The 27269-nt window shown below is 43.6% G+C and overlaps 1 protein-coding gene across 1 annotated transcript; it reads left to right on the forward strand.

The window, feature by feature from the left end:
• LOC110488297 (phosphatidylinositol 4-kinase beta) lies at positions 1-27103 on the forward strand. The gene is made up of 12 exons (XM_021560472.3): positions 1-570; positions 12283-13559; positions 21373-21600; positions 21863-22096; positions 22213-22322; positions 22420-22524; positions 22799-22922; positions 23030-23143; positions 23402-23553; positions 23817-23949; positions 24177-24297; positions 24432-27103. Exons 2-12 carry the CDS (start codon positions 12297-12299, stop codon positions 24611-24613), a joined length of 2766 nt encoding a protein of 921 aa, XP_021416147.3. The 5' UTR covers positions 1-570; positions 12283-12296; the 3' UTR covers positions 24614-27103.
• Positions 27104-27269: the final 166 nt, after the last annotated feature.

The raw sequence follows: 27269 nt of genomic DNA on the forward strand, positions 1-27269 counted from the left end.
CCTCCCACCAGACTCCACTGCCACGGACATATGCAAATTAACGCAGTGAGTGCACAAGACAAATATAAAATCTTCCTGATACGCAGAGAGAAGTCACACAACTCAGTTTGGAAGATTCCAAAGACTCGTGATTTTATTCTAGGTTGAGTCTTGGAGAAAGTTGTGACATAGCAAGTTGATATTCCAATGTTATTTATTTCCAACATTGGTTATTCTGAGCTTTTCTTTTCAAATCACACAATGTAAAGTAGAGACCATAAACCATCATTTGGGTTTATGTATGTATGACTTTGGTACTGAACAGATAGGACCAATGACGCATCAAACGTTGGTTTCATGCCAAGGGATGTGTGTTCGCTCAGATTCTCTGCCCATTGATGTGATAACGCTGGCGTCAACAGTTCTTTTAAATATTTTGAGGCGGATCCGTCAGCTGGAGGAAGGCATTTCTTTCGGAATTTGCGCAGCATTAGAATGAGATTCGAGCTGGGGAGCTAGAGTCGTTCCAAATGGAATTACAAATCAAATGGATTGATTGAGACCCTAAAATCGACATTGTTTGTCAAGAAGGTAAGTTTGTTTTAATGTATTTAATCAATTTACTTACCCAACGTTAGTGTTTCAACAACTAATATTTGTTGCTCCAGCTGGTCTGTTTAGCAAGGAATGTTTTCTCTTCCTGGGCGACGCAGTAACGTTAGCGAGCAAATCAGTCAGAGAAGCAAGCCTTTATTTGCTCTTTGAGTTTAGCAATATGAATGGATTTGTCTCTTTTAAAAAAAAAATTTTTTTACGACTGGAGGTTGAAGCCAGTGATTTTGAAGAATCTAGCCTACTATTTATAGCATTCAGGATATTTTAAGTGGTAGCTAGTTAGCAGAAGTGTTGGGCTATGGGGGCGGCTAGCCTGGTTCTCTCACGCAGCTAGCTAACGTTAGTGCCAAAAAAAAACGGATAATGTGAGATATTGTTGAACTGGCCTTCTGTGAACATTAGCCGAACAATGTACGTACGACGGAGACGGGGCATTGAATACAGATAGGACGCTAGTCATGCTCAGGTGTGCATTGGGCAGTGACGTGGATTTTGATTGTTTGATAGGTAACGTTAGCTACTTAGCTGCTGTGACTAATGCCGATGGCGTTGTGGCACGCCTTGATAGCTAGTAAACCAGATTCTTGCCTAAGTTAAATCTCCATAGTAAGTATATTATAGTTGATTGGTTTCGCCTATTCCTCTCTGGCTATAGCCAACAACTGACTTTAAAGCGTAACCAGTTAGCTATCGTCTATGTACTTTAAACATTTAAAAAATATATATAATGCCGGTTTAGGAGTCTAACATGACGGATGGTTACCTTAGTGCACTGTTTTGAACTGCACGTGCCTCTTGACACTTTGCCCAGGACGAGACGTCACACCGCTGTCCATCATTAACGCTCGAGAATTGACCCCTCTATGAGTTTCATGGAGATGTCATCATTCCTCCTAGTTAGGTAAATTGATTATTTGCCTGGTCATTTGTAACTGAAGAATATAGAATAATGCACTTTGTTCCCTTGGTCATGTCCAAGCAAACTGATTCACTTTCAGGTGGTTTATCTTACAGTGCACCAAGCATTTGCAATACAAACCAACGGAGCGTGCCCCATTTGACTGGAGCGCTGGGCGAGATTTCCAAAGCCTGGAGCGACTCCGATTTCGTTCCAGTAGCGCTCACTTCAGGGCATGCCCGGGTAGCATGCATTTGTAGTCTGCATGTATACTGCTATAGTCCCTTGCTTATTAAGCTACTCGTCATGGAGTTCACTAAATATTTTCATAAAGAAACTGATGAAACACACAGGTCCAAAATCAAGGTGACTTACAAAGATAAGGACCAAGATGGAGAGCAGTGATGTAGTGTCCACAACGAAACAATCATTGTGGGATCAGAAAATGCACATATCCCGAAAGCATGATGGTGTACTTGCTACTTGCACATGCTAAAATAAATAAAGTTAAGTTTACTTCATTTTTGTTATTATCTATACATTTATTTTGGCCCAATAGCCATGGCATATTCTCACTTTCTGTTTTGATTAGGTTATTTTGCCTAAACAAAACGTGTATGTATAGCTCTCTCTCTTTCTCTGCTCACCTGGCAAGAATGTGGACAGGATATTCTCCGCTGCTGGCACCATCGCATGAGCCTGGCCTAACTTGTGTTTCAAAATAATTAATGCAACGACACTGTAGACAGCCTAATAAGGCATTCTTCATTTAATTTGTATTTAATTCGAAGTCACAGCATATATGTACATTTTATAGACTAATAAGGATTTAATACAACTAAATGGCCCTACCAGCCCAGTATCGCACTCGCAAATGCTTCACAATGTATTTCTTTGTAGGCTATAGCCTTGAAGAAAATAGCCTAAATAATCATTCATTTTTCGTTCCTTCTTAGGCTTCCTGTCTCCTAACCAATTTAGTGTTTATATGCTTTTTAATACATGTAGCCTATTTGAAATGACTGCTTCTTACATTCACCCTTTCATATTTATTAAACTAATTTTCATTCAAATCATATAGTTTGGTTTCATTATTTCAAAACCAAATGGTATGTCCAGGTAGTCACACAACTAGATGGGTGTTGGTTAAATTGTGATCTCTTTTTTTTAATGAATGGCAGTTATTTTTAATGGCAGTTATTTTTTTCTCCATTTGCTCTAGGAACGTTTTTTTTTTAGCGGAGTGGTGGAACGCTGGAGCGGTGTGTAAGTACTGCTCCATGAGCGATGAACGTGATTTCCGACCACTCAACTCACTTACTCTGATACCAACCCATGTCCCCTAAAAGAAACACCAAAATGGTGTATAAATCAGGATTGTGTTTTATCCAGACAAGATAGACCAAGTTCACTGCAAACATTACTTGTATTAGCTGGTGACAATGTGACATTTAGTTCAGGCATTGTATACCTACCTACCTGCCCATCTGTGTTCAATCGAACACTGAATTTCAAGAGCACAAGTTTCAATGTCACATGCACAAGTAGTGAAATACCGTTTTTGTAAACTCTAAACCGAACAATGCAGTGATCAATAACAATGTAATAGAACAAAAACACAAGAGAAATACAAAAAAGGACAGTTAGTATCAGGAAGTGCTGTCTACCGGCATATGGACATGGAAGAGTAATTTAAAAGAATAAGCCAGCCAGTTCTCTTCCTGTTTGGTTGCTCGCTTCTATTGAATAACATCTTACTAGGCTAGACCTATATGGACAAGCTGCCTACTGGAGATGTATGTTGGATGGTTTTTGTTGATTTATTGATGACACAACCACACATTCCCACTCTAAAATGTAATATCATTCAGTTTATTCAATGTAGGTCTTCTAATAGCCAGGGGATTTTCTTGGTGAAGTCCTAATGTGTGAGAGATCATGATTTGAACCGGTGCCAGATTACTCACTCCCCTGCTATAGCAGAGGAACTTTACCATCTGTGCTGTGATGGAAAGACCGAAGTAACTGATCCTCCTGGTCACGGTTTCGGAGCGTAAGCGAGACCCCAATCAGGGTTTTCTGCGGCCAGTGTGCCGCTACCTCATTAAATAATAAACAGGGACATGAGCGATGTAGGGCTTTGTGCGCTTGATATAACTGCCCTTCCTGTTATTGACTGTCCAGTGTCCACACTATATACAGTGCCTTGCGAAAGTATTCGGCCCCCTTGAACTTTGCAACCTTTTGCCACATTTCAGGCTTCAAACATAAAGATATAAAACTATTTTTTTGTGAAGAATCAACAAGTGGGACACAATCATGAAGTGGAACGACATTTATTGGATATTTCAAACTTTTTTAACAAATCAAAAACTGAAAAATTGGGTGTGCAAAATTAGAGAGACTGAAATGTTTTCCCATTCCTCCTTGCAAAACAGCTCGAGCTCAGTGAGGTTGGCTGGAGAGCATTTGTGAACAGCAGTTTTCAGTTCTTTCCACAGATTCTCGATTGGATTCAGGTCTGGACTTTGACTTGGCCATTCTAACACCTGGATATGTTTATTTTTGAACCATTCCATTGTAGATTTTGCTTTATGTTTTGGATCATTGTCTTGTTGGAAGATAAATCTCCGTCCCAGTCTCAGGTCTTTTGCAGACTCCATCAGGTTTTCTTCCAGAATGGTCCTGTATTTGGCTCCATCCATCTTCCCATAAATTTAACCATCTTCCCTGTCCCTGCTGAAGAAAAGCAGGCCCAAACCATGATGCTGCCACCACCATGTTTGACAGTGGGGATGGTGTGTTCAGGGTGATGAGATGTGTTGCTTTTAGGCCAAATATAATGTTTTGCATTGTTGCCAAAAAGTTCAATTTTGGTTTCATCTGACCAGAGCACATTCTTCCACATGTTTGGTGTGTCTCCCAGGTGGCTTGTGGCAAACTTTAAACGACACTTTTTATGGATATCTTTAAGAAATGGCTTTCTTCTTGCCACTCTTCCATAAAGGCCAGATTTGTGCAATATACGACTGATTGTTGTCCTATGGACAGAGTCTCCCACCTCAGCTGTAGATCTCTGCAGTTCATCCAGAGTGATCATGGGCCTCTTGGCTGCATCTCTGATCAGTCTTCTCCTTGTATGAGCTGAAAGTTTAGAGGGACGGCCAGGTCTTGGTAGATTTGCAGTGGTCTGATACTCCTTCCATTTCAATATTATCGCTTGCACAGTGCTCCTTGGGATGTTTAAAGCTTGGGAAATCTTTTTGTACCCAAATCCGGCTTTAAACTTCTTCACAACAGTATCTCGGACCTGCCTGGTGTGTTCATTGTTCTTCATGATGCTCTCTGCGCTTTTAACGGACCTCTGAGACTATCACAGTGCAGGTGCATTTATACGGAGACTTGATTACACACAGGTGGATTGTATTTATCATCATTAGTCATTTAGGTCAACATTGGATCATTCAGAGATCCTCACTGAACTTCTGGAGAGAGTTTGCTGCACTGAAAGTAAAGGGGCTGAATAATTTTGCACGCCCAATTTTTCAGTTTTTGATTTGTTAAAAAAGTTTGAAATATCCAATAAATGTCGTTCCACTTCATGATTGTGTCCCACTTGTTGTTGATTCTTCACAAAAAAATACAGTTTTATATCTTTGTTTTGAAGCCTGAAATGTGGCAAAAGGTCGCAAAGTTCAAGGGGGCCGAGTACTTTCGCAAGGCACTGTACATGAAAACAAATTAAAGATAGTAAATACAGGCTGAAATTCTATTTCTCCTACATTTGAGTAATTTAGTAGATCCTCTTATCCATAGCAACTTACTAAGTAGTGTGTGCATACGTTTTCATACGGGTCCCCCACGGGAATCAAACCCACGATCCCGACATTGCAAGCACCATGCTCTACCATCTGAGCTACACAGGACCACCTGTCACACTCATTTTCACCTTCTCTAAATGCCGTAATTTCTGGCAGTGAAAATGCTCTATACATACAAGCTTTTGTATGTTACGGGGTCAGTGGAATGGTCGTTTTCCAACAAGGTTTTACATGCTGTTTAAGGGGTGATGTACACTGGCTGAAGACAGAATTTCAACTGTAGATTCCCGATAACTGAGGGTTGGCATTCAGGAGGGAAGGACAGCAGATGGGCTCCTCCTGCTACATCGCTGGTTGGTCAGTCCAACTAGGTCAGATGTTTTTTGTGTTTGGAGTGAGATTGGTAACAGTGAGCACCCTGCATTTCACTCCAGCCTTTACCACCCATCCACAATAAAAGCCATTCAGGCTGGCACACTGACTATTTGTGCATAACACATTAAGGGGCTACATTACATAGACTTGAAGGCCAAGTTGTCTACTGCCATGGTTTGGCCTACATTTACCTGCAAATATCTCCAGCCCAGTTGGCAGTTGTAATACTTTCCTTAAATGAGAAACAGAGGTGCCAGCATGAGTCCTCATAATTATCAAGTGCAAATCTGCCTCAAACCTTTGGTCTGGTAAATAACTTTCTCACTGCCTCTGACATGCTCACACCCACACTTGTTGACGCTCTCTTCTTGTTGGAGGCTCTCTTGCCTGTACTGTATTTGACTTGCTCTGTGGCACAGCAGACCAATTTCCTGCAGAGTGCAGCAGCTGTGTGGAGGAAGAAAGGAGGCAGACGCCCACTCTTACATCCTCCAAACCCCACATCTGGAAGCCATCGTCCCATACACTGCCTGGAGGAGCCGACACGGGCTCCATTATTTCATAATGTTTGTTTAATCATGACCGTTTCGCATCTGTGCTGTATTATACAGTTGGCCGAGTGTGCAACCATTACAACCACAGAGCCTCGCATGGCCTTCACTTGTCGAAGTGCACTTTTTAAAATATATATTTTTTAATTGCTGTAAATATTTACTACCAGAAATTCCGCATAAAGAATTTCTGATGGTGTCAACTGGCACATCACTCATGAAATTGGAACATCAAGCACATCCCACAAGAATGAGTCGTGTCCTAGGTTACAGCTTGTAAAGTCGGTTAAACATTTATCTGAATAACTAATAGGCAGGTCTATCCATATCTCTGAGCAATACTTTTTTTTTAAAGAGCTTTCTGTGCTGTAGTAACATTTGTGGGAATGTCATTGGAGGTCAATGTGTAATCTTATCAGTACCAAATCAGAGCTTTGGGCACGTGTCACTGTTAATTGATACTCTAGGCCTATAGGCATGGGAAAGTCAATCTCCATTGTGTGCTAATCTCAGATCGGCTTCTAAAACAACATTGGCTGGCTGAATTAATTAGGCTTGGCCTAGCTTATACCTTTTGACTCTAAAGCTGTAGTAATAAGAACAGGCTTAGGCTAATAGCACAATGTGCTCTTGGGACCTGAAATAAGTGTCAGAATATTGTATTGTGGTCTGTGCTTAACATGTAGGCTAAGTGTTAAAACGCAAACATTGAGAGGGAAGTAGATTACTTGTGTTCTTTCAAAGTTGAAGCTGGAATGGCAATGTGTTTGCCACAAACTGTTCAGCTTAGCTGTGGCGTATCAGTGCCCTCTGATTCTCTGAAACTGCAGGGACGGACGGGACCTTTGGACAGACATCGCTGGAGAGAACAACCTCTACACAACATTGTGTGTGTGTGGACACCCCTTCAAATGAGTAGATTTGGCTATTTCATCCACACCCGTTGCTGTGTACTCAACGTAAACAATTGAGTACACAGCCATGCAATCTCCCTAGACAAACATTTGCAATAGAATGGCCTTATTGAAGAGCTCAGTGACACTCAACGTGGCACTGTCATAGGATGCCACCTTTCCAACAAAAGGTTTGTCAAATTTCTGCCCTGCTAGAGCTGCCCCAGTCAACTGTAAGTGCTGTTATTGTGACATGGAAACGTCTAGGAGAAACAACGGCTCAGCCGCAAAGTGGTAGGCCACATAAGCTCACGGAACGGGACCACTGAGTGCTGAAGTGCGTAGTGCATAACAATTTATCTGTCCTCAGTTGCAACACTCACTATCGAGTTTCAAACGGCCTCTGGAAGCAACGTCAGCACAAGAACTACTCGGCTGGAGCTTCATGAAATGGGTTTCCATGGCCGAGCAGGCACACACAAGCCTAAAATCAGCCTATACAATGCCAAGCGTGGTGTAAAGCTCACTGCCATTGGACTCTGGAGCAGTGTCAACGTGTTCTCTGAAGTGATGAATTACACGTCACCATCTGGCAGTTCGACGGACTAATCTGGGTTTGGCGGATGCTTTGAGAACGCTACCTCCCCAACTGCATAGTGCCAACTGTAAACTTTGGTGGAGGAGGAATAATGGTCTGGGTATGTTTTTCATGATTTGGGTTAGGCCCCTTAGTTCCAGTGAAGGGAAATCTTAACGCTACAGCATACAATGACATTCTAGTCAATTCTGTACTTCCAACTTTGTGGCAACAGTTTGGGGAAGGTCCTTTCTTGTTTCAGCATAACAATGCCCCTGTATACAAAGGGAGGTCCATACAATGCTCCTGTGGCTGAATGCTGCGGGGACTTGCTTCCAATGTTCCAACATGTAGTGGAAAGTTTTCCCAGAAGAGTGGAAGCTGTAATGGCAGCAAATGGGGATGACGTGGAAGCCATAGGTCCACTTTCAGTCGGTTATAAGTGTCAAACTTTGAAGGTACAGATAAAATAAGGGATTTATCGTCTTTTTCACTGTTATTGGTCAGACCTGTGGTATAAATAGGTGACATTTGCACACAGTTTCCAGCCCTGTACCTGACTGCATGCTGAAACTTGTTGAATGACACGCATGCGGGTGATTCTCATTAAACCAGTTTTAACAATGGCAGTAGCAAATTCCGTTAGAATACCATTATGTATTTGCAACAAACCACTGTAATTCTGAAGACTGATGCCTAGTTTATGGCACAGTGTCTTATTTTGAATACATTTGACATTTTTGCCAGAATTGAGTACATTTCACCCCAAATTCTCATTATAGAAATCTATCCATCCAAAAAGGCCTGGTTTTAGCCTCCATCGTTTAGCCCCCCCTTGAATTCCTATTAAATACTACATGATAGTATTTTAAGGCAAAACCCTAGCTTTAGCAGAGATTTTATGAAAAGTGCCCATCTCCCTGTTTGCTGAAAATGACCAGCATTTTGTTCTCCTGACATTTCTATTTATGAATGATGGACACACAATGGATGTGAAATCTTGAGCTTACTTTCCCAGACATTTTGACTGGAAATGCTGTCATGGACACTGTCACATAAGTACCATCCTCTCCCCTTGAATCTGCCTGGTTGCGTAATGCTCTAACCCTTTCTGTTCCCCGGGAATTCGAAAGGGCCTCAAGCACATCTGTGAGGCTTTTGATTCATTGGCTCAGACCCATTCTGGGAAACCTTGGCCGTGCAGCTGTGTAGAGTGCTGTTTGTCATGGATTTGGACTTAGTTATAGCATGAGTGTGATCACAGATGTCTGGAAGACTCTGACCTTGTGACCCAGTAGATCTTATGCTGATTGGAACTGCATGCTTTGTGAATTGATTTTGGTAAATGTACTGAACTAGATTGTATCAACAATGAACAAAAATATAAATGCAACAATTTCAATGATTTTACTGAGTTACAAATGCATTCATTAGGCCCTGATCTATGGATGTCACATGACTGGGAATACAGATATGCATCTGTTGGTCACAGATACAGTGGGGCAAAAAAGTATTTAGTCAGCCACCAATTGTGCAAGTTCTCCCACTTACAAAGATGAGTGTTCTGTAATTTTCATCATAGGTACACTTCAACTATGACAGACAATTAGAAGAAAAAAAATCCAGAAAATCACATTGTAGGATTTTTTTTATGAATTTATTTGCAAATTACAGTGGAAAATTAGTATTTGGTCACCTACAAACAAGCAAGAATATAGGCTCTCACAGACCTGTAACTTCCTCCACTTGTTACCTGTATTAATGGCACCTGTTTGAACTTGTTATCAGTATAAAAGACACCTGTCCACAACCTCAAACAGTCACACTCCAAACTCCACTATGGCCAAGACCAACGAGCTGTCAAAGGACACCAGAAACAAAATTGTAGACCTGCACCAGGCTGGGAAGACTGAATCTGCAATAGGTAAGCAGCTTGGTTTGAAGAAATCAATTGTGGGAGCAATTATTAGGAAATGGAAGACATACAAGACCACTGATAATCTCCCTCGATCTGGGGCTCCACGCAAGATCTCACCCCGTGGGGTCAAAATGATCACAAGAACGGTGAGCAAAAATCCCAGAACCACACGGGGGGACCTAGTGAATGACCTGCAGAGAGCTGGGACCAAAGTAACAAAGCCTACCATCAGTAACACACTATGCCACCAGGGACTCAAATCCTGCAGTGCCAGACGTGTCCCCCTGCTTAAGCCAGTACATGTCCAGGCCTGTCTGAAGTTTGCCAGAGAGTATTTGGATGATCCAGAAGAAGATTGGGAGAATCTCATATGGTCAGATGAAACCAAAATATAACTTTTTGGTAAAAACTCAACTCGTCGTGTTTGGAGGATAAAGAATGCGGAGTTGCATCCAAAGAACACCATACCTACTGTGAAGCATGGGGGTGGAAACATCATGCTTTGGGGCTGTTTTTCTGCAAAGGGATCAGGATGACTGATCCGTGTAAAGGAAAGAATGAATGGGGCCATGTATCGTGAGATTTTGAGTGAACCTCCTTCCATCAGCAAGGGCATTGAAGATGAAACGTGGCTGGGTCTTTCAGCATGACAATGATCCCAAACACACCGCCCGTGCAACAAAGGAGTGGCTTCGTAAGAAGCATTTCAAGGTCCTGGAGTGGCCTAGCCAGTCTCCAGATCTCAACCCCATAGAAAATCTTTGGAGGGAGTTGAAAGTCCGTGTTGCCCAGCAACAGCCCCAAAACATCACTGCTCTAGAGAAGATCTGCATGGAGGAATGGGCCAAAATACCAGCAACAGTGTGTGAGAACCTTGTGAAGACTTACAGAAAACATTTGACCTCTGTCATTGCCAACAAAGGGTATATAACAAAGTATTGAGAAACTTTTGTTATTGACCAAATACTTATTTTCCACCATAATTTGCAAAATAAATATATTTAAAATCCTTTTTCTGATGCTCATTTTTTTTTTTTTTTCTTCTCATTTTGTCTGTCATAGTTGAAGTGTACCTGTGATGAAAATTACAGGCCTCATCTTTTTAAGTGGGAGAACTTGCACATTTGGTGGCTGACTAAATACTTTTTTGCCCCACTGTACCTTAAAAGGTAGGGGAGTGGATCAGAACCAGTCAGTGCTTTGTATGCCCACCATTTGCCTCATGCGGCGCAACATCTTATTCGCGTAGTTGATCAGGGTTTTGATTGTAGCTTGTGGAGTGTTGTCCCACTTCTCAATGGCTGTCTAAAGTTGCTGGATATTGGCGGGAAGTGGAACACTGTTGTACACGTCGATCCAGAGCATCCAAAACATGCTCAATGGGTGACATGTCTGAGTATTTAGGCCATGGAAGAACTGGGACATTTTCAGGACATTTTCAGCTTCCAGGAATTGTGTACTGATCCTTGCAACATGGTGCATTGCGTTATCATGCTGAAACATGAGTTGATGGCGGCGGATGAATGGCACGACAATGGGCCTCAGGATCTTAAAATGCAGTTGTGTTCGTGTAACCGATGTGAAATGGCTAGCTAGTTAGCGGTGGTGCGCGCTAATAGCGTTTCAATCGGGTGACGTCACTCGCTCTGAGACCTGAAGTAGTTGTTCCCCTAGCTCTGCAAGGGCCGTGGCTTTTGTGGAGCGATGGGTAACGATGCTTTGTGGGTGTCAGTTGTTGACGTGTGCAGAGGGTCCCTGGTTTGGGGACATGCCAGTGGCTGTTGAAGGGGAGCGTTTGCCCACTGAAGTCGGTTATGATGACAAACTGCAGTCAGGTCAAGATCCTGGTGAGGAGGACAAGTATGCAGATGAGTTTCCCTGATATGGTTTCTGACAGTTGTTTCAGGAATTCTTTGGTTGTGCAAACCCACGGGTTCATCACCTGTCTGGGTGGTTGGTCTCAGGCAATCCCGCAGGTGAAGAATGATGTGGAGGCCCTGGGCTGGCGTGGTTACATGTGGTCTGCGGTTGTGAGGCCGGTTGGACATACTGCCAAATTCTCAAACTATGTTGGAGGCGGCTTAAGGTAGAGAAAGGAACATTAAATTATCTGGCATGCTGACTGCCGGAATATCCAATTGCATGCTCCCTCAACTTGAGACATCTGTGGTGTTGTGTGACAAAATTGCTAAAATATTTGGTGGCCTATTTATTGTCCCCAGTAAAAGGTGACCCTGTGTAATAATTGTGCTGTTAATCAGCTTCTTGATATGCCATGCCTGTTAGGTGGCTGGATTACCTTGGCATAGGAGAAATGCTCACTAACAGAAATGTGAGAAATAAGCTTTTGTGCGTATTGAACATTTCTGGGATCTTTTGTTTCAGCTCGTGATACAAGGGACCAACACTTTACATGTTGCATTTTAAAAAATATTTTTGTTCAGTATACTTGGTCATGGAGAAAGGCACCCATCTTATATTCCAGATAATGAACATTTTTCAAATGGTGAAAAACTGACTCGTTCAGTAAAATTATAAAATGTATGTATGACTTCAAGAGCAAGCATAACTTAACAAATCTATGTGATGTCATTTTTTTTCCCCCTGTTTGTACACTGGTCTCTTGGTTCACTGACTCATCTCTCCTTCTTCCAGATTTGACTGCCGCCATGGCTGACATGGAAGTGTCTCTCTCCCCTGCCCAGATCGAGGCACTTTACCTCAGCCCCTCGCTGTCCTCCACCTCCACATTTTCCTGCCCTTCCTCACCTGGATCCTCTTCTTCCTCGTTCTCCTGCTCAGACTGCTCCTCAGACTGCCCCAACCAGCACCAGTCGTCTTCCAGTCCCAGAAGCTCCAGCCCCAGTGGCTGCAGCAGCAGCGACAGCGATGGCATGCGGGGCTGCAGCCCTCCTCTGGACATCATATCTGAGGACGCTGTGGTGCTGGACTTGGTCATCAATCCCGAAGTGGCCTTGAAGGCTTGCCAGGAGGTCCTGCAGAAGGTTAAACTCCTGAAGGTTGAGGAAGAACCGGAGTTGTTGCAAAAGTGCAGCCCACAATGGCGGCTGCCCAAAGAGACCGTATACATGGAGCCTTGCAACACGGGTTCCACTAAAGAGGAAGAACAATGTTATTCTCCTCAACAAATAACGCAGAAATGCCCTCCGTCACAACAGCCTTGTGACACAGGTTCGATTAAAGAGGAGGAGGAGGAGGAAGAAGAAAAGCGTGACCCTCCCCGACAAATTACGCAGACATGCCCTCAGTCGCAACATCAGAATGGCGACCAGTCCTCTGCGGCGGCCAAGCAGTCCTTGCTTTTGCGGCTCTTTGAATCTAAGCTCTTTGACGTCTCCATGGCCATGTCCTACCTGTACAAGTCCAAAGAGCCCGGTGTCCAGGCCTACATTGGCAACCGCCTCTTTAGCTTCTCGGACGAAGACGTGGACTTCCACCTGCCCCAGCTGCTCAACATGTACGTCCACATGGACGAGGATATGGGCGACGCCATCCGACCCTATGTGGTGCATCGCTGCCGCCAGAGCATTGCCTTCTCCCTGCAGACGGCATGGCTGCTCGGCGCCTACTCCTCCGACATGCACATCTCTACCCAGCGCCACTCTCGCGGCACCAAGCTGCGCAAGCTAATCCTCTCAGATGAACTAAAGCCCCATGCAGCTTCTAAAGGTGTGGGTGCTGCGGATGCCAGGCCTGGCCTGCGGGTCGGTGCCCGCATTCACCACCACCAGCGGCACACCATGAAGCCGTCCCTGGCCCCCGACAGCCAAATTAACCCCGCCGATGCCTACCTCTCGCCTTCCAAGCGGACACACCAGCGGTCCAAGTCAGACGCCACGCATTGCACGAGCCTGGGGACTAGCCTCAAGAGAACAGCCAGCAACCCCAAGGTGGAAAGCGGCTACGATGAGGTGAGTGGCTTAACATATTTTGCCATGCTAAGAGGGACGGGAGAGTGGTGTCAGTTGTTGAGTATAGAATGTCTTTATGTTTTGTTTTTAATCATGTCTTTTAATAGTAGGCCTGTTGCATACATGTTCTCACTTTTTATAGTCCCTATGTATGATAAAGCACAGTAAACCCTGTGTGGATTTTAGTTGAGGAATCTGAACCCCTACCCTGAATCCCAAGTTTTTCTCCATCTGTGTCAGTAGTAAGTAGTTGTCCTACAAAACACTGGGAAACTTGGTTCAACCGTTCTGGATTGTGCTGTGCCAGCAATACTTTTATTATTTGCAGGTGCGGCCTCTTCCATATGGAAAAACTGTTCTGTCAAAATTGAACATTCTCTGGGAGCCCGGGATTACACGTGTTGGACCTTGAGGAGCTCTATTCCAGCTCTTTCTTATGGTCTAGCCAGACTACCCTCAGCCTAACTAATAAAGGGGTTGGGGTTAGGTAGCATCTGTCCCACATCTCCAGAGTTCCCTCCCTATTGTTTTGGGCGTGCAGTCTCCTCCCTCTCCATTTTGGCTGGACTTTTCAGCCAGATTGCTCTGCAGCTGGTGTCAGAGTGAGGTTGAGGGTGGGTCCCTCTCGACTGGAGAGATGGTGAAAAAATCGGTCACTTTCTATCATTGCAGACAATGGATTGTTTTAGCAGATGCTTTTGTGAGCATGTTTGTGTGTTGGCAGGATTTGTCAGTGTTGACGAGTGATATAGTCCTTGTGGTAAATCGTATGAAAGCCATGCCTCTTGGTTGGAAGAGATACTTTCAGACTAGTTTCCCTATGATTGCTTTGAGTGCACAGGGAAAGAATGATGGAGAGTTTGTGTGCTTCCCCTTGTCTGGCCTTTCTCTCAGTCTCACTGTTTCTCTGGCTTGCAGCCTTCTGCCAGTCCTCTCTCTCATCAGGGATCAGTTATTTTATGAGAAATAAAATGGGGTAGTTTTAGATGGGACAATGTCCTGAACCAGAGCAGAGAGATGGTCCTTCTCCCCTCCTTGATATATTTTACTGTCCTCACAGTTACATGCCTTAAAAAAATAAAATACTTTCTGGGCAAGGGGACTCCAAGACATCTTGCTGCGTCATGCATTATCTCGCTACTACCAATGTTTTCCCTCCCTACTACCAATGTTTTCCCTCCCACCTCTTCTGTTTTTGTGCCTGTTTTTGTCATCCTTTTTAATATCCTCTACCAATCCCTCTCTCAGCTAATATCCTCTCACTCTCCCTCTCTCTTTTCCTCCCCTCCCTTCCCCACTTCTGCCTGCATCAAACCTCCCTGCTGACGTTGTGGCCAGTGATCCCTGTTTAATCTGTGTCGGTGCTGTGAAGAATTGTGTAGGGCACAATAACAATCCACAGCCCAAAGGAGTTCAAGGGCGCTTCATTTAATTGACTTTGCTCTTTAGGATTTGTTAGCAAAGATGGGTAGAAACTGCTTCTCCAATAGAAATACCCGATCACCCTAGTAGGTGATGTCATGGTAATGTTAGCTAGCGAAGACCCAGTGTGTTTCTGCACAGGACCTAACGGTCGTGCAAGCTGTCAAATCAAAGGCACTCCTTTTGATATAAAGTTGGTTTTGTTGGAAATAAAAACGTGTCACTTTCGAGGTTGTAGTAATTACAGTTTCTGCTACTTAAACTCGGCTCGAATCTATGTTTTTGGGATTTTTTAAAAATGAACAACGAAGTTTAGATTTGTCACTTCTCCCATTGACTTGCCAAACCCCGGTCTGGTCTGCAGAGTCTGCTTCGCAAGCGTTACGGGAAGTCTCGCTGTTTGCGCCTCTGTTTAGAAACTAGTGATCACTAGTTGGATAGCAAGCAGTCCATTTTGCTTTGTAATAATAAATACTGTACTGATAGTCTTTATTGCTAAGGCTTCACTCGCCATCTTGTTAGTCCTGGTTATTTGCCTAAGAACTGACTAATTTTGTTTTGATCTTTTTACTTGGCCTCTGGCTGGATTGCAATAGTGAGGAAAAACCAAGAGGCACCAATCACAGTGAAGAGGAAGAAGAATGCTGTGAAATATGTCCACCATTTTGAGCCGCACTGTAATGTGAGTGGGACCGCCCCCACAGTGCAGGTTGGGTTGTGTGTTGCATAACGGCCCTTTTGTTTACAGTCTGGGCTCAGCTGTCAGTGCCCAGCATGCCTTCTCTGCCTCACTACTTCCCTCTTCCTGCCCCCTCGTGTTGTCTTGGCAACAGCTACTGGGCTGGGGCACTGGTGGATTCAGATGGCTCCCCTTTTCCCCAGAGTGGGTTTCAATGTAAACATACACTACCAGTCAAAAGTTTTAGAACACCTACTCATTCAAGGATTTTCTTTATTTTTACTATTTTCCATATTGTAGAAATAATAGTGAAGACATCAACTATGAAATAACACATATGGAATCATGTAGTTCCTTTCCTGTGGTGGCCCTCATGAGAGCCAGTTTCATCATAGAGCTTGATGGTTTTTGTGACTGCACTTTAAGAAACTTTCAAAGTTCTTGATCTTCATTGACTGACCTTCATTTCTTACAGTAATGATGGACTCGTTTCTCTTTGCTTATTTGAGCGGTTCTTGGCATAATATGAACTTGGTATTTTACAAAATAGGGCTATCTTCTGTGTAATTAACTTTTAGGGCTATCTTCCACAAATTAACTTTTAACGAGGCACACCTGTTAATTTAAATGCATTCCAGGTGACATCCTCATGAAGCTGGTTGAGAGAATGGCAAGAGTGTGCAAAGCCGCCATCAGTGCAAAGGGTGGCTATTTGAAGAATCTCATATAAAATATATTTTAATTGGTTTAACACTCTTTTTTTTTTTTTAATGTTTTTAGTTACTACATGATTCCATGTGTTAATTCCTAGTTTTGTCTTCGCTATTATTCTACAATGTAGAAAATAGTACAAATAAAAACCCTTGAATGAGTAGGTGTTCTAAAACTTTTGACTGGTTTTGTATGTGTTTATATAAATGTTTTACTTATCCGTTCGGAACAAGTGTTAATGTCGAGCCCTGCGTTGTTGACTTGGACATCAAGACATTTGGTGGAAGGCAAATGCCTCAACATTGATTTGACTGCTGTGAAATCAGTTGTAAGTCTTTAGACTGACTTCCTTATCAGACAGCTCCTCTGTACTAGCCTATCTGTTGTCACCAGATTAGCTCCACCCTCAGAATACCGTGTTAAGCACTGGGCAACGTGTTACAAAAATCACCTGGACTGCAGCTGCAAAGGACATGTGCTCTACTGCTGACGTATATGCACAGACCATGTATTTCTGCCACACCTTGTTGCGTTCTGCAGGTAACCCAAGCCTCGGGCTCTTGTCTCCCTGTCGACTCTATCCCCAATGTAGTTGTCATCAGCAACGTGTACTTTGGTTACATGTCTATTGGGGGCGCAGCTAATTGCTCATTTTGGCTAGACTCCTGAAATGCATCACAAGAGGGCGACACGAGTAGCTCAACCTATTTTTGTGTCATTACGCACCAAAAGTATAATCGGGGCACACAGCCATGCAATCTCCATAGAGAAACATTGGCATTAGAATGGCCTTACTGAGCTCAGCGACTTTCAACATGGCACCGTCATAGGAGGCCACCTTTCCAACAAGTCAGTTGGTCAAATTTCTGCCTTGCTCTGCTCTGCTCCTGCCCTGCTCCTGGTCAATTGTAAGCGCTGTTATTGTGAAGTAGAGATATCTAGGAGCAACAACGGATGTGCCGCGAAGTGGTAGGCGCTACAAGCTCACAGAACAGAAGTGGCGGGTGCTGAAGTGCGTCGAAAATTGTATGTCCTCTCTTGCAGCACTCGCTACCGAGTTCCAAACTGTATCTGGAAGCAACGTCAGCACAATAACTTTGTCGGGCGCTTCATAAAATGGGTTTCCATGGCAGAGCAGCCGCAAACGAGCCTAAGATCGTGATGCCAAGCGTCGGCTGGAGTGGTGTAAAGCTCATCGCCACTGGAAACGCGTTCACCTTTTTTTATTTAACTAGGCAAGTCAGTTAAGAACAAATTTTTATTTACAATGACGGCCTACCGGAGGACAGCGGGTTAACTGCCTTGTTCAGGGGCAACACAACAGATTTGTCCCCTGTCAGCTCTGGGATTTGATCCAGCAACCTTTCGTTTACTGGCCCAACGCTCTAACCACTAGGCTAACCACCATCTGGCAGTCGGACAGACGAATCTGGGTTTGGCGGATGCCAGGTGAACACTACCTGCCCAAATGCATAGTGCCGACTGTAAAGTTTGGAGGTGGAATAATGGTCTGGGGCTGTTTTTCATGATTCAGGCTAGGCCCCTTAGTTCTGGTGAAGGGAAATATTAACGCTACAGGATACAATGACATTCTAGACAATTATGTGCTTCCAACTTTGTGGCAACAGTTTGAGGAAGGCTCTTTTCCTGTTTCATCATGTCAATGCTCCCATGCACAAAGCGAGGTCCATACAAAATTGTCAATCGGTGTGGAAGAACTTGACTGGCCTGCACAGAGCCCTGACCTCAACCACATCGAACACCTTTTGGATGAATTAGAACGCTGACTGCAAGCCAGGCCTAATCTCGACTCTATGATAGAGCAGGTATCCACTCAACCTTTTCAAATCTATGAATTTAATTTAGGGAAGTATTACCCAGCCACTTTATTTGTTTGGAAAACAAATTATTTTTGCCTCATTAAGCACTGGTCCAGAATCAGTTTAGTTATTTTTCTGTTTATAACAGTTGATTGGTTTGAATCGGGTCCCAGGAACACTCAGGGACCCTTCCTCAACAGGACGTCCTGTCCACTGGAAATAATGCTCAGGCAGTCTGCCGTTTGGTCATGATCCAGAAAAATACACATCTTCACAGGAAAGGCATTTTGACATTTGACTACAAAAGTAAAACACAAAGGAAGCTGCTTGGTTTGCCTGTCAACACAAAAATACCAAGGAAATCCTATGAACTATGGGTTCCTCATTCTGGAAAATCTGTGCTTTTGAATATGCCTAACTAGGGCTGTGGCAGTCATGAAATTGTCGGCGGTAATAGTCATGCAAATGACTGCCGTTCTCACATAAACATGTTTAGTGTGCCTTTTTGGGACATCTAGATTTTAGAAAGTCTAATACATTTTATATAGCCATCACAATAAAATCCATGATTTAGTTGTGATAGGCCTATAAACCTGGGAATGTCTTAAAATTCAAAATGGGCTGCATGATGCAGCTCTGTATCTTGATGATTTGTAAGAGGGGGAGATCTAATCTATGGAATTAAAAGGGAAATGAGAGAAGGGTTACAACGACCAAAAGCCAACCGGTATGCTGCTATTTACGCTATAATCTGAGTGGAGTTATATGTAGGCTAACTGTAGGACGGTGAAAAGCGTGTTTAACTTTATGGCTAGCCTCAATTAGCCTAGTTAGCTTGCTTCTCTGGGTTTGATGCAGTCAAGACAGGTACTGTGTAATCAGATGGGAGGATGAATAACTAGCAAGAAGTTAAGGGGTTGCGGTCTCTACCTCCTGTGCCTCCAAGCTCATAGTGCTCCGAGCCTCCCGTGTTTTACTCACATGTTCACACACACCGAACTTTCTCCACTCACTAACAGCCTACAGCTTCTGTCTCTATGGCTCCGGTTGAATAAAGTAGCAAAGCAATTGGATCTGCTGCTTCCCTCACTCTGCTCGAACCAGTTGTCTTTTCGGGAAGATGTTTTAAAAATATGCATATTGGGTCTGGTCCATTTCGGGAACGGGAACTTTAACTCCAGTCACTATTTGTCCTCATCATTTAGATTATTGCAAATTCAATCATGATGTGTTTAGAGTGATTTAGAGGGACAATAGAGTGCTGAGTTCCGGGCCATTAGCAAGTTTGGTAGGCAATCCATCAGTGCCATTAATTTGTGCAGTTTTGGATTGGGATTACCATTCCCAACGGTCATGGAATTTAACTGCGGTCAAGACCCGTGACTGCCGGTGTGGCGGTAATACAGCCCAAGGCCTAACCCATGTATGTCAACGCCACCTTTTTAAGGCTCTGTTTCAATGTCTACACCAACTAAAAAAATGTATGCATTGGGCATGATTTCTCTGTAGGATACTAATATGGACATTGGCATATAGTTCAATGGTCTCTAACCCCTTGCATTTTCGCTCTGTAATCGGATAACTTGCGTCATGTTTTTAAAAAAAAATACTCCTGGGATTTTTGGAATTGGGAGACTCGGCTAAATGTAAAGACACCTGGAGTAACCTGTACTAAATGAAAGGTTAGTATGGGAACATGTTTGAATGGAAAGCTCCAAATTGAAATCCAATTTTATTGGTCACATGCAGATGTTAATGCTTATGCGTCTAGTTCCAACAGTGCAGTGATATCTAACAAATTCACAATGACTACCTTCTATACACACACACAAATGTAAAGGGATGAATAAGAATATGTACATATATGGATGAGCAATGGCCGTAGGCAAGATGCAGTAGATGGTATAGAATACAGTATATACATATGAGTTGAGTAATGTAGGGTATGTAAACAATAATTGAAGTGGTGTTATTTAAAGTGACTAGTGAAACCACTTTTTAAGATTACTTCATTTTAAAAAAAGGTAAGAGATTTGAGCCTGTATGTTGGCAGCAGCCACTCTGTTAGTGATGGCTGTTTTAACAGTCTGATGGCCTTGAGATAGAAGCTGTTTTTCAGTCTCTCGGTCCCAGCTTTGCTGCACCTGTACTGACCTCGCCTTCTGGTGGATAGCGGGGTGAACAGGCAGTGGCTCGTGTGGTTGTTGTCCTTGATCCTGTGTCACATGCAATGTTGACACACAATGTTTACACATTTTATATGGTAGTCCTAAGCCACAATCATGCCACTGGCAGTAGTTCATGTTGCAAAAATGGTCCTACCTGGTAGTAAAGGTAGACTCAGCGGTATGATGTAGATGCAGAAAGTAAACTGCATTGTGGGTGAATTTCCGCAGCAACGAGGAGTATTGAAGCGCGAGGCTCAACATCTTCGTTGTTTTGGTCACCTGGCTACCGTGCCGTAGCAGTGCGACTGTGTGAGCGCAAAGTCTTGTATCTCGCTCATCTCAATATCTGCAGTGCTGCTCGTGGCAACAAATTTCATTGAGTCTACCTTTTTTTTCTTAAGTATTTTAACAATGTTAACCGTCCCATATGTTAGCCTACTTGGAGCTTGTTTCATTGTTTCCATAAAAAAAAACTACATTTAAGTACGTTTTTAAATGGTAACATCTCAATCATAAGGTTATCTAATTTCAAAGTAGCCAAAATGGTGGACTGTAGAATGAAATAACTTCCTCAGTGTCGTTTTACCTATTATAATGGTATTGAATATTGCTCATACTTTAGATATGACACCATAAGTTGACTAAACATCTCCAAGGCCTAAGGTATCTGGGTGTCGCTCAACTCTATCATTTTAACTATTGTGGTACTGCAATGGTTTGACAGAATTGATTTGCTTCCTTCTCCCTGTGCCCATGCATTCTTAGTCTTATACCTCCCTTGGTTCTCTTCTGATTCCGCTCCTAAAAAATCCTCCATTCAATTCCCATCATACCCATCTTCCTCCCTCCTTTCTCAGCCTTTTAATTTTGTTTTTGTAGTCATTCAAGAAAGGACTTGAAAGTTGTGCCACTTGTTATTTGCTGTAACTCATTGTACATTTCTTCAGAACACAAAAAGACATCGGTCTTGATCGAGATTCTAACTCTCCTCCTTACCTCTCTCCTCTCTGTAGCCGCTGCGCCTGACGCCGCAGAGGGAGTTCATCAAGTCTCTTATAAGCATCGGAAAGCAGCTGGCCACACTGCCCACCAAGGAGCAGAAGACCTGGCAGCTCATCTCAGAGCTGTCACAGCTCAACCACAAGCTGCCCGCCCGCGTCTGGCTGCCCACTGCAGCCTTCGACCACCACGTGGTGCGCATGCCCCACACACAGGCCGTGGTGCTCAACTCCAAAGACAAGGTGAGGCGACTTGTTGTAATATATATGTATGAGGTAAACACATACTACAGGCTCCAAAAACAAGGTGACCAGAAAACCTAGTAGTTTGACACGTTAGTTTTTGTTATTATTAATTTCCTGAGGAGCCTTGAGTGTAAATGGAGTGGGCCCCAATGCTCTTTGTCAATGGAACTTCCTGCTTAAATGTGTCTTAGAAAAATAGGTCTAGAACTCCAGTCCCTAAGTATGCCTTCTGACCTCTTCTTTCTCCCCTTCCTCTCAGGCCCCATACATCATCTACGTGGAGGTGCTTGAGTGCGAGAGGTTCGAGACATCCGGCATTCCCCTGCGCATCCCAGAAACACGCATCCGCAGTGCCCGCTCTGCGGACAACCTCCTCCCGGAGTGCATTGGCATCACAGCCGAGCAGCGCGCCGTCAGCTTCTCCACTGTGCCCAACTACGACAACGACGACGAGGCCTGGTCTGTGGATGACATTGGCGAGCTGGAAGTGGAGGTACCGTGTGGCACAATGTGACTTCTTCAAGTAACATTTTGATGACTAGGCTGTAAGGGAAGGAGGGAGGGAATCAGATTTGAATGTACTTTAACCCTGGGGTCCTATGGTTCCAGCTCCCAGAAGGCCACACCAGTAGCAGTGACAACATTTCCCAGTTCTCTGTGGACAGCATCACCAGCACGGAGAGCAAGGAGCCTGTCTTCATGGCCGCCGGCGACATCAGGTATAGTGTCACTGTCAGACAGAATTTCTCTGCTAGCTTGTTTCTCTTTAAGACATTCTTGTTATAGTTTTACAACCACATGTTTCTTTTGTCTTAGGCGACGTCTGTCAGAGAACCTGGCCCACACCCCCACAACGTTCCGGAAAGATCCAGAGGACCCGTCCGCTGTGGCGCTCAAGGAGCCCTGGAAGGAGAAAGTCAGGTGGGTGATTGGTACATAGAAATGGAATTACTAGAAGATACAAAAAATTGGTGGGCATACACAATCTCCCACTGAGGATGCATGTCTATCCCACTTTTTTATTTAACCTTAATTTAACTAGGCAAGTCAGTTAAAACATTCTTATTTACAATGACGGCCTACCCTGGACGACACTGGGCCAATTGTGCACCTCCCTTAGTTCAGCGAAGAACAATGCATTGTCAAGTAATTTGCTGTGTCCTTACTATTTCCTTATTCTCTCTCCATCCCTCAGGCGGATAAGGGAGGGCTCCCCTTACGGTCACTTGCCAAACTGGCGGCTGCTGTCAGTCATCGTGAAGTGTGGGGACGACCTGAGGCAAGAGCTACTGGCCTTCCAGGTGCTCAGCCAGCTACAGGTACTTGACTCTCCACAGTAGAGTCCCATTCCACAGAAAAGTCCTCTGTGGTAGTATTATTAGTGTTCACTCACTAATTTGCTCCACTTCTCCTCTTTCCTCTCCAGTCCATCTGGGAGCAGGAGCGCGTCCCCCTGTGGATCAAGCCCTATAAGATCCTGGTGATGTCATCAGACAGCGGGATGATTGAGCCTGTGCTGAACGCTGTGTCTCTGCACCAGGTGAGCAGAGAAAATGAAATGGACCCAATTGGGCACTTGCTCTCATGACAAAGTTGCCTAACAATAACTTCAGGCTGTTTTGTTTAGCTTTGTAGTCCAGTTCCTCTTGGGATGACAGATTTTGGTAATATTAGTAATGGTTTGATCACACACTGGAATTTCGTGTCGGTTGCTAATGGAATGCCGTGTCGGTAGCTTTTTCTAATGGACTACTGTGTCTGTTGCTATTTTATGCAAAATGCTATCTCTGTGCTCCAGGTGAGGAAGCAGAGCCAGCTGTCTCTGCTGGATTACTTCCTGCAGGAGCATGGCAGTTACACCAACGAGGCCTTCCTCACCGCCCGGCGCAACTTTGTGGAGAGCTGCGCCGGCTACAGTCTCATCTGCTACCTGCTGCAGGTTAAAGACAGGTGGGCAGCCCTCCCTTCTCACCCCTCTTCAGTTTCACTAGTTCTATTACTCATGTTCCATTTCCCCACTTCCTTTGTCTTTGAGCCTGTTTGGCTGCGTTTACACAGGCTGCACAATTCTGATCTTTTTCCAATAATTAGGCAGAAGTGGGCTGCCTGTGTAAACTGTTTTTGTGGTCTGATCTCAACTACCACATCCCACCCTCTCCTGTATTCCTAAACTGTTTATTCAGTCCCCCTATCCCTTATCTCCATTTTTCCAGACACAATGGAAACATCCTCCTAGACTCGGAGGGCCACATCATCCACATTGACTTTGGCTTCATCCTGTCCAGTTCTCCCAGGAACCTGGGCTTTGAGACCTCTGCTTTTAAGCTCACCAGCGAATTTGTGGATGTGAGTCAAATAAATCCTACTGCATGCAAAATTGCATTGTCATATAAAAGTGTAAACCGGAAAACACTGTGGAATTGATCATACAACTAGCTCCCTAACAATCTGCGTAAATACATTTGTCAGTGTTCGAAGACGCTATTGGCGACAATGAGTTTGCTGGTTAGCTGCAGTAGCCTGCTGGTTTTGTATGTGTAAAGACTAACCTCTTGTCTGTGGTTCTCTCTCAGGTGATGGGAGGCCTGGATGGAGACATGTTCAACTACTACAAGGTGCTGATGCTCCAGGGCCTGATCGCTGCTCGCAAACACATGGAGAAGGTGGTCCAAATAGTGGAGATCATGCAGCAAGGTACTGTTAGCTAAAACCGTATATTAGCATGATCAGTGTGTTGTGTTGGTTTTCCATAAACATGATCTATCTTTCTCTGTGGTCTTGGTATTGCAACTCCTCTGACTCCCTCTCCCTGGGTCCCCCCCCACCAGGCTCTCACCTGCCCTGCTTCCATGGCTCCAGCACCATCCGCCACCTGAAGGAGCGTTTCCACATGAGCCTGACGGAGGAGCAGCTACAGGTGCTGGTGGAGCAGATGGTGGATGGCTCCATGCGCTCCATCACCACCAAGCTTTACGACGGCTTCCAGTACTTCACCAACGGCATCATGTGAACAGTTCCCACCAAACTCTACCACATGGGACAACCACATGTGCGAGCAAGCGAACATGCATATAAAGATGGTGGTAACCTGTGCATATGGACTCACGCATGTGTGCTTGCCATAGCAGCACATTTAGGGAAATGGACTCTTGTATAGACAAGTGCAACAAGGTCCTGTTTGTGAACTATGTATGTTCTTTGTCTTAGACGGACCTCTGTTTTCCCCCTCCTTGTTTTAGCCTTGTGGAGGGGGGAGTCCGCACCTTCTCTCCCTCTTGTCCTCCTATCCATAGGACTTTTAGCGCATTGACTGTTCTAAAACGAGGCATAACGCACAGTTCAAATCACACACACGAAAAGGATTTAAGTATCAATATCGGAGGAGGTACTTCATTGGAAAGGGGGAGGGGCAACACTGGAGAGGGTGTGGTCTATATTCAGAGGAGTCAAGACTTTTATCAGAATGGATGAAAGACGAATAACTGTGGACCAATTGTGCAAGAGCGTCACAAAGCAGTGCATATTGAATATATTGACTTATTTTTGTTCTTAGACAGCATAATGGACTTTGAGAACCCACTGTGTAACGACAAAGAAAGCACAAGACATATCATTTGCGGACGTTTTCTAATGGACATTCTCTTTGTTCTCTGAAAATTCCTATGGTTATCAAGAATGAGCCAGCCTGAAGAGAGGGGGGGGGGGGGGGGGAAGACTATTAAAAACCATTGGTGTATGAGTGTTATCTGTCAGGGAAAACAACTCCTTAATCCAAGGTTTAATGCATTTTGAACAATGTTTAAACTGGAAAGTTATGAACTAGGACCAACTCCTCTTATTAGGGGTCCAAGCATATGCAGCAAAGCTGCTGGTTGTATGTGTTTTTGTTCCCATCCTTGATAACAGGTGCAGTTTCATTTCAATCTGGGTTTTGGACAACTGGGGCTCGTTCAGTAGAGCACATATGTAACACATTTAGTGTTATAGATAGAAATACCATGAAATAGAAAGTTCTTTATCTCAGTTCTCCAGGGACTCTTGTCCTTACTGAATAAGCACCAAGCATCACAGACGATCAGGAAAGGGCAGAATGTTTTACCATTTAATATGCCGACTGTGTTATACCAACATGAATCATGTAGAACTTTGCTTTGCTTGTTTCACTCTTTAAACCACCATACTTGAAGGAACGCTAGCATAGTGATGAGCCTCATGCACTTGAGTTATGTTGAACCAAAATGGCTACCTGTGGTTAAATTTATGCAAACACTCAACATTGATGTTCCACTAATCTCTAACGAAATGTGATTATTAATGCATTATTATTGTATGTTTTGTTAACTTAGGTTGCATATTTAAAGAATGCTCAACACTTTCCTCTCTGGTTGGCTCAGATGTATTCCTGTGAATAACTTGGGCCAATCTAGAGCGAGGGTTGTCCTTGAGCAGATTATGTAAATAATGGGAGTGATTTCTCATTCCTGTCCGTTTGTCTTGGTCTGTTTTATTTCTCCTTTGTTTTGAACAGTATGAGCTCACTATCACAAGTCTACTTCCTTTGTGACTTTTTTTTAATTATAAACTTTTTTTTTCTTTTTCTTGCGGTCTCAAACACACATGTATTCAGTATTGAAGAGTGGTTTCAAGAGCTACATGCTTGGATAGCCTATAACTTATATTACCTGCTCATGTCTCATGTTTGAAAGCTGAGTCGTTGGTGGGGGGGCTTTTGTGTGTAGCAAAAGTGACAACTTTTCTCTCATGCAGTCATTCCTGTGAGAGAACCGATGCCTTGACGTACAAGAGGTACAACTTTTATCAATGCAACAGTTGGGACAAGGGCATGCAGGTCATGGACCCAGGAAGTGCTTTTATCAGAAGTTGAACACTCCTGCTTACTCTTCTCTAAACACTACTACTGCATTGCTTTTCCCTTCATTAATTCCAACCCTAACCTTATTCTATAAAGTGCATTTTATCTTTGCTGGAGCGGGTGCTGTCCGTCAAACCTTTGTGTTGATTTTGATGTCTCCCCATTGAGAAGCAGAATTTTGTCCTTGTCCAGTGTCACACCAGATACATGCTTGTCCGTTCAGATGACACTGAGGCCAAGGGCTAAATTCAGACTGCTCCAGATAGAAATGTATTGTATAGATCACTTGTTTTCAAATAGAAAGTGATGTCTGCTCTATATGAATGTTTTTTTTGCCTTCTAAGTTCTGAACATTGTGCCCTCCTGAAAGAGACATGGGTTTTATACAGAATTGGTCCACACAAAGCAAAGCATTTTTTTCCAGTAATTAACTGTGGTTGATATGGAGTGCCTTTGTCCTTGATACTAAAGACATTTAGAATGTACAGGGGAAGCAATTGTCTACTTTGCATTGTATCAAAACACTAACACTTAAGCTGTCTGATTGTTTAACTTTTCATTTGTGGTTGAGACTAAATGCATGACTCGTTCAATAAATCAAATAGTTTTTTAACGTGTGATAATTTACATATTCAGACTAGTCATTTGTGTTGCAGTAGGTTTCTAGTTTCCCAATTAAATGACATTCCACTCTGCACATTTATCCAAAATTCATCAAACTAAACATTAGGAACACCTTTTATTGTGTTGCCCTCAGAACAGCCTCAATTCGCCAGAGCATGGACTCTACAAG

The sequence above is a fragment of the Oncorhynchus mykiss genome, chromosome 30 (genome assembly GCF_057628025.1).
Source record: "Oncorhynchus mykiss isolate SJ-2025 chromosome 30, ASM5762802v1, whole genome shotgun sequence".
Lineage (NCBI taxonomy): Eukaryota > Metazoa > Chordata > Actinopteri > Salmoniformes > Salmonidae > Oncorhynchus > Oncorhynchus mykiss.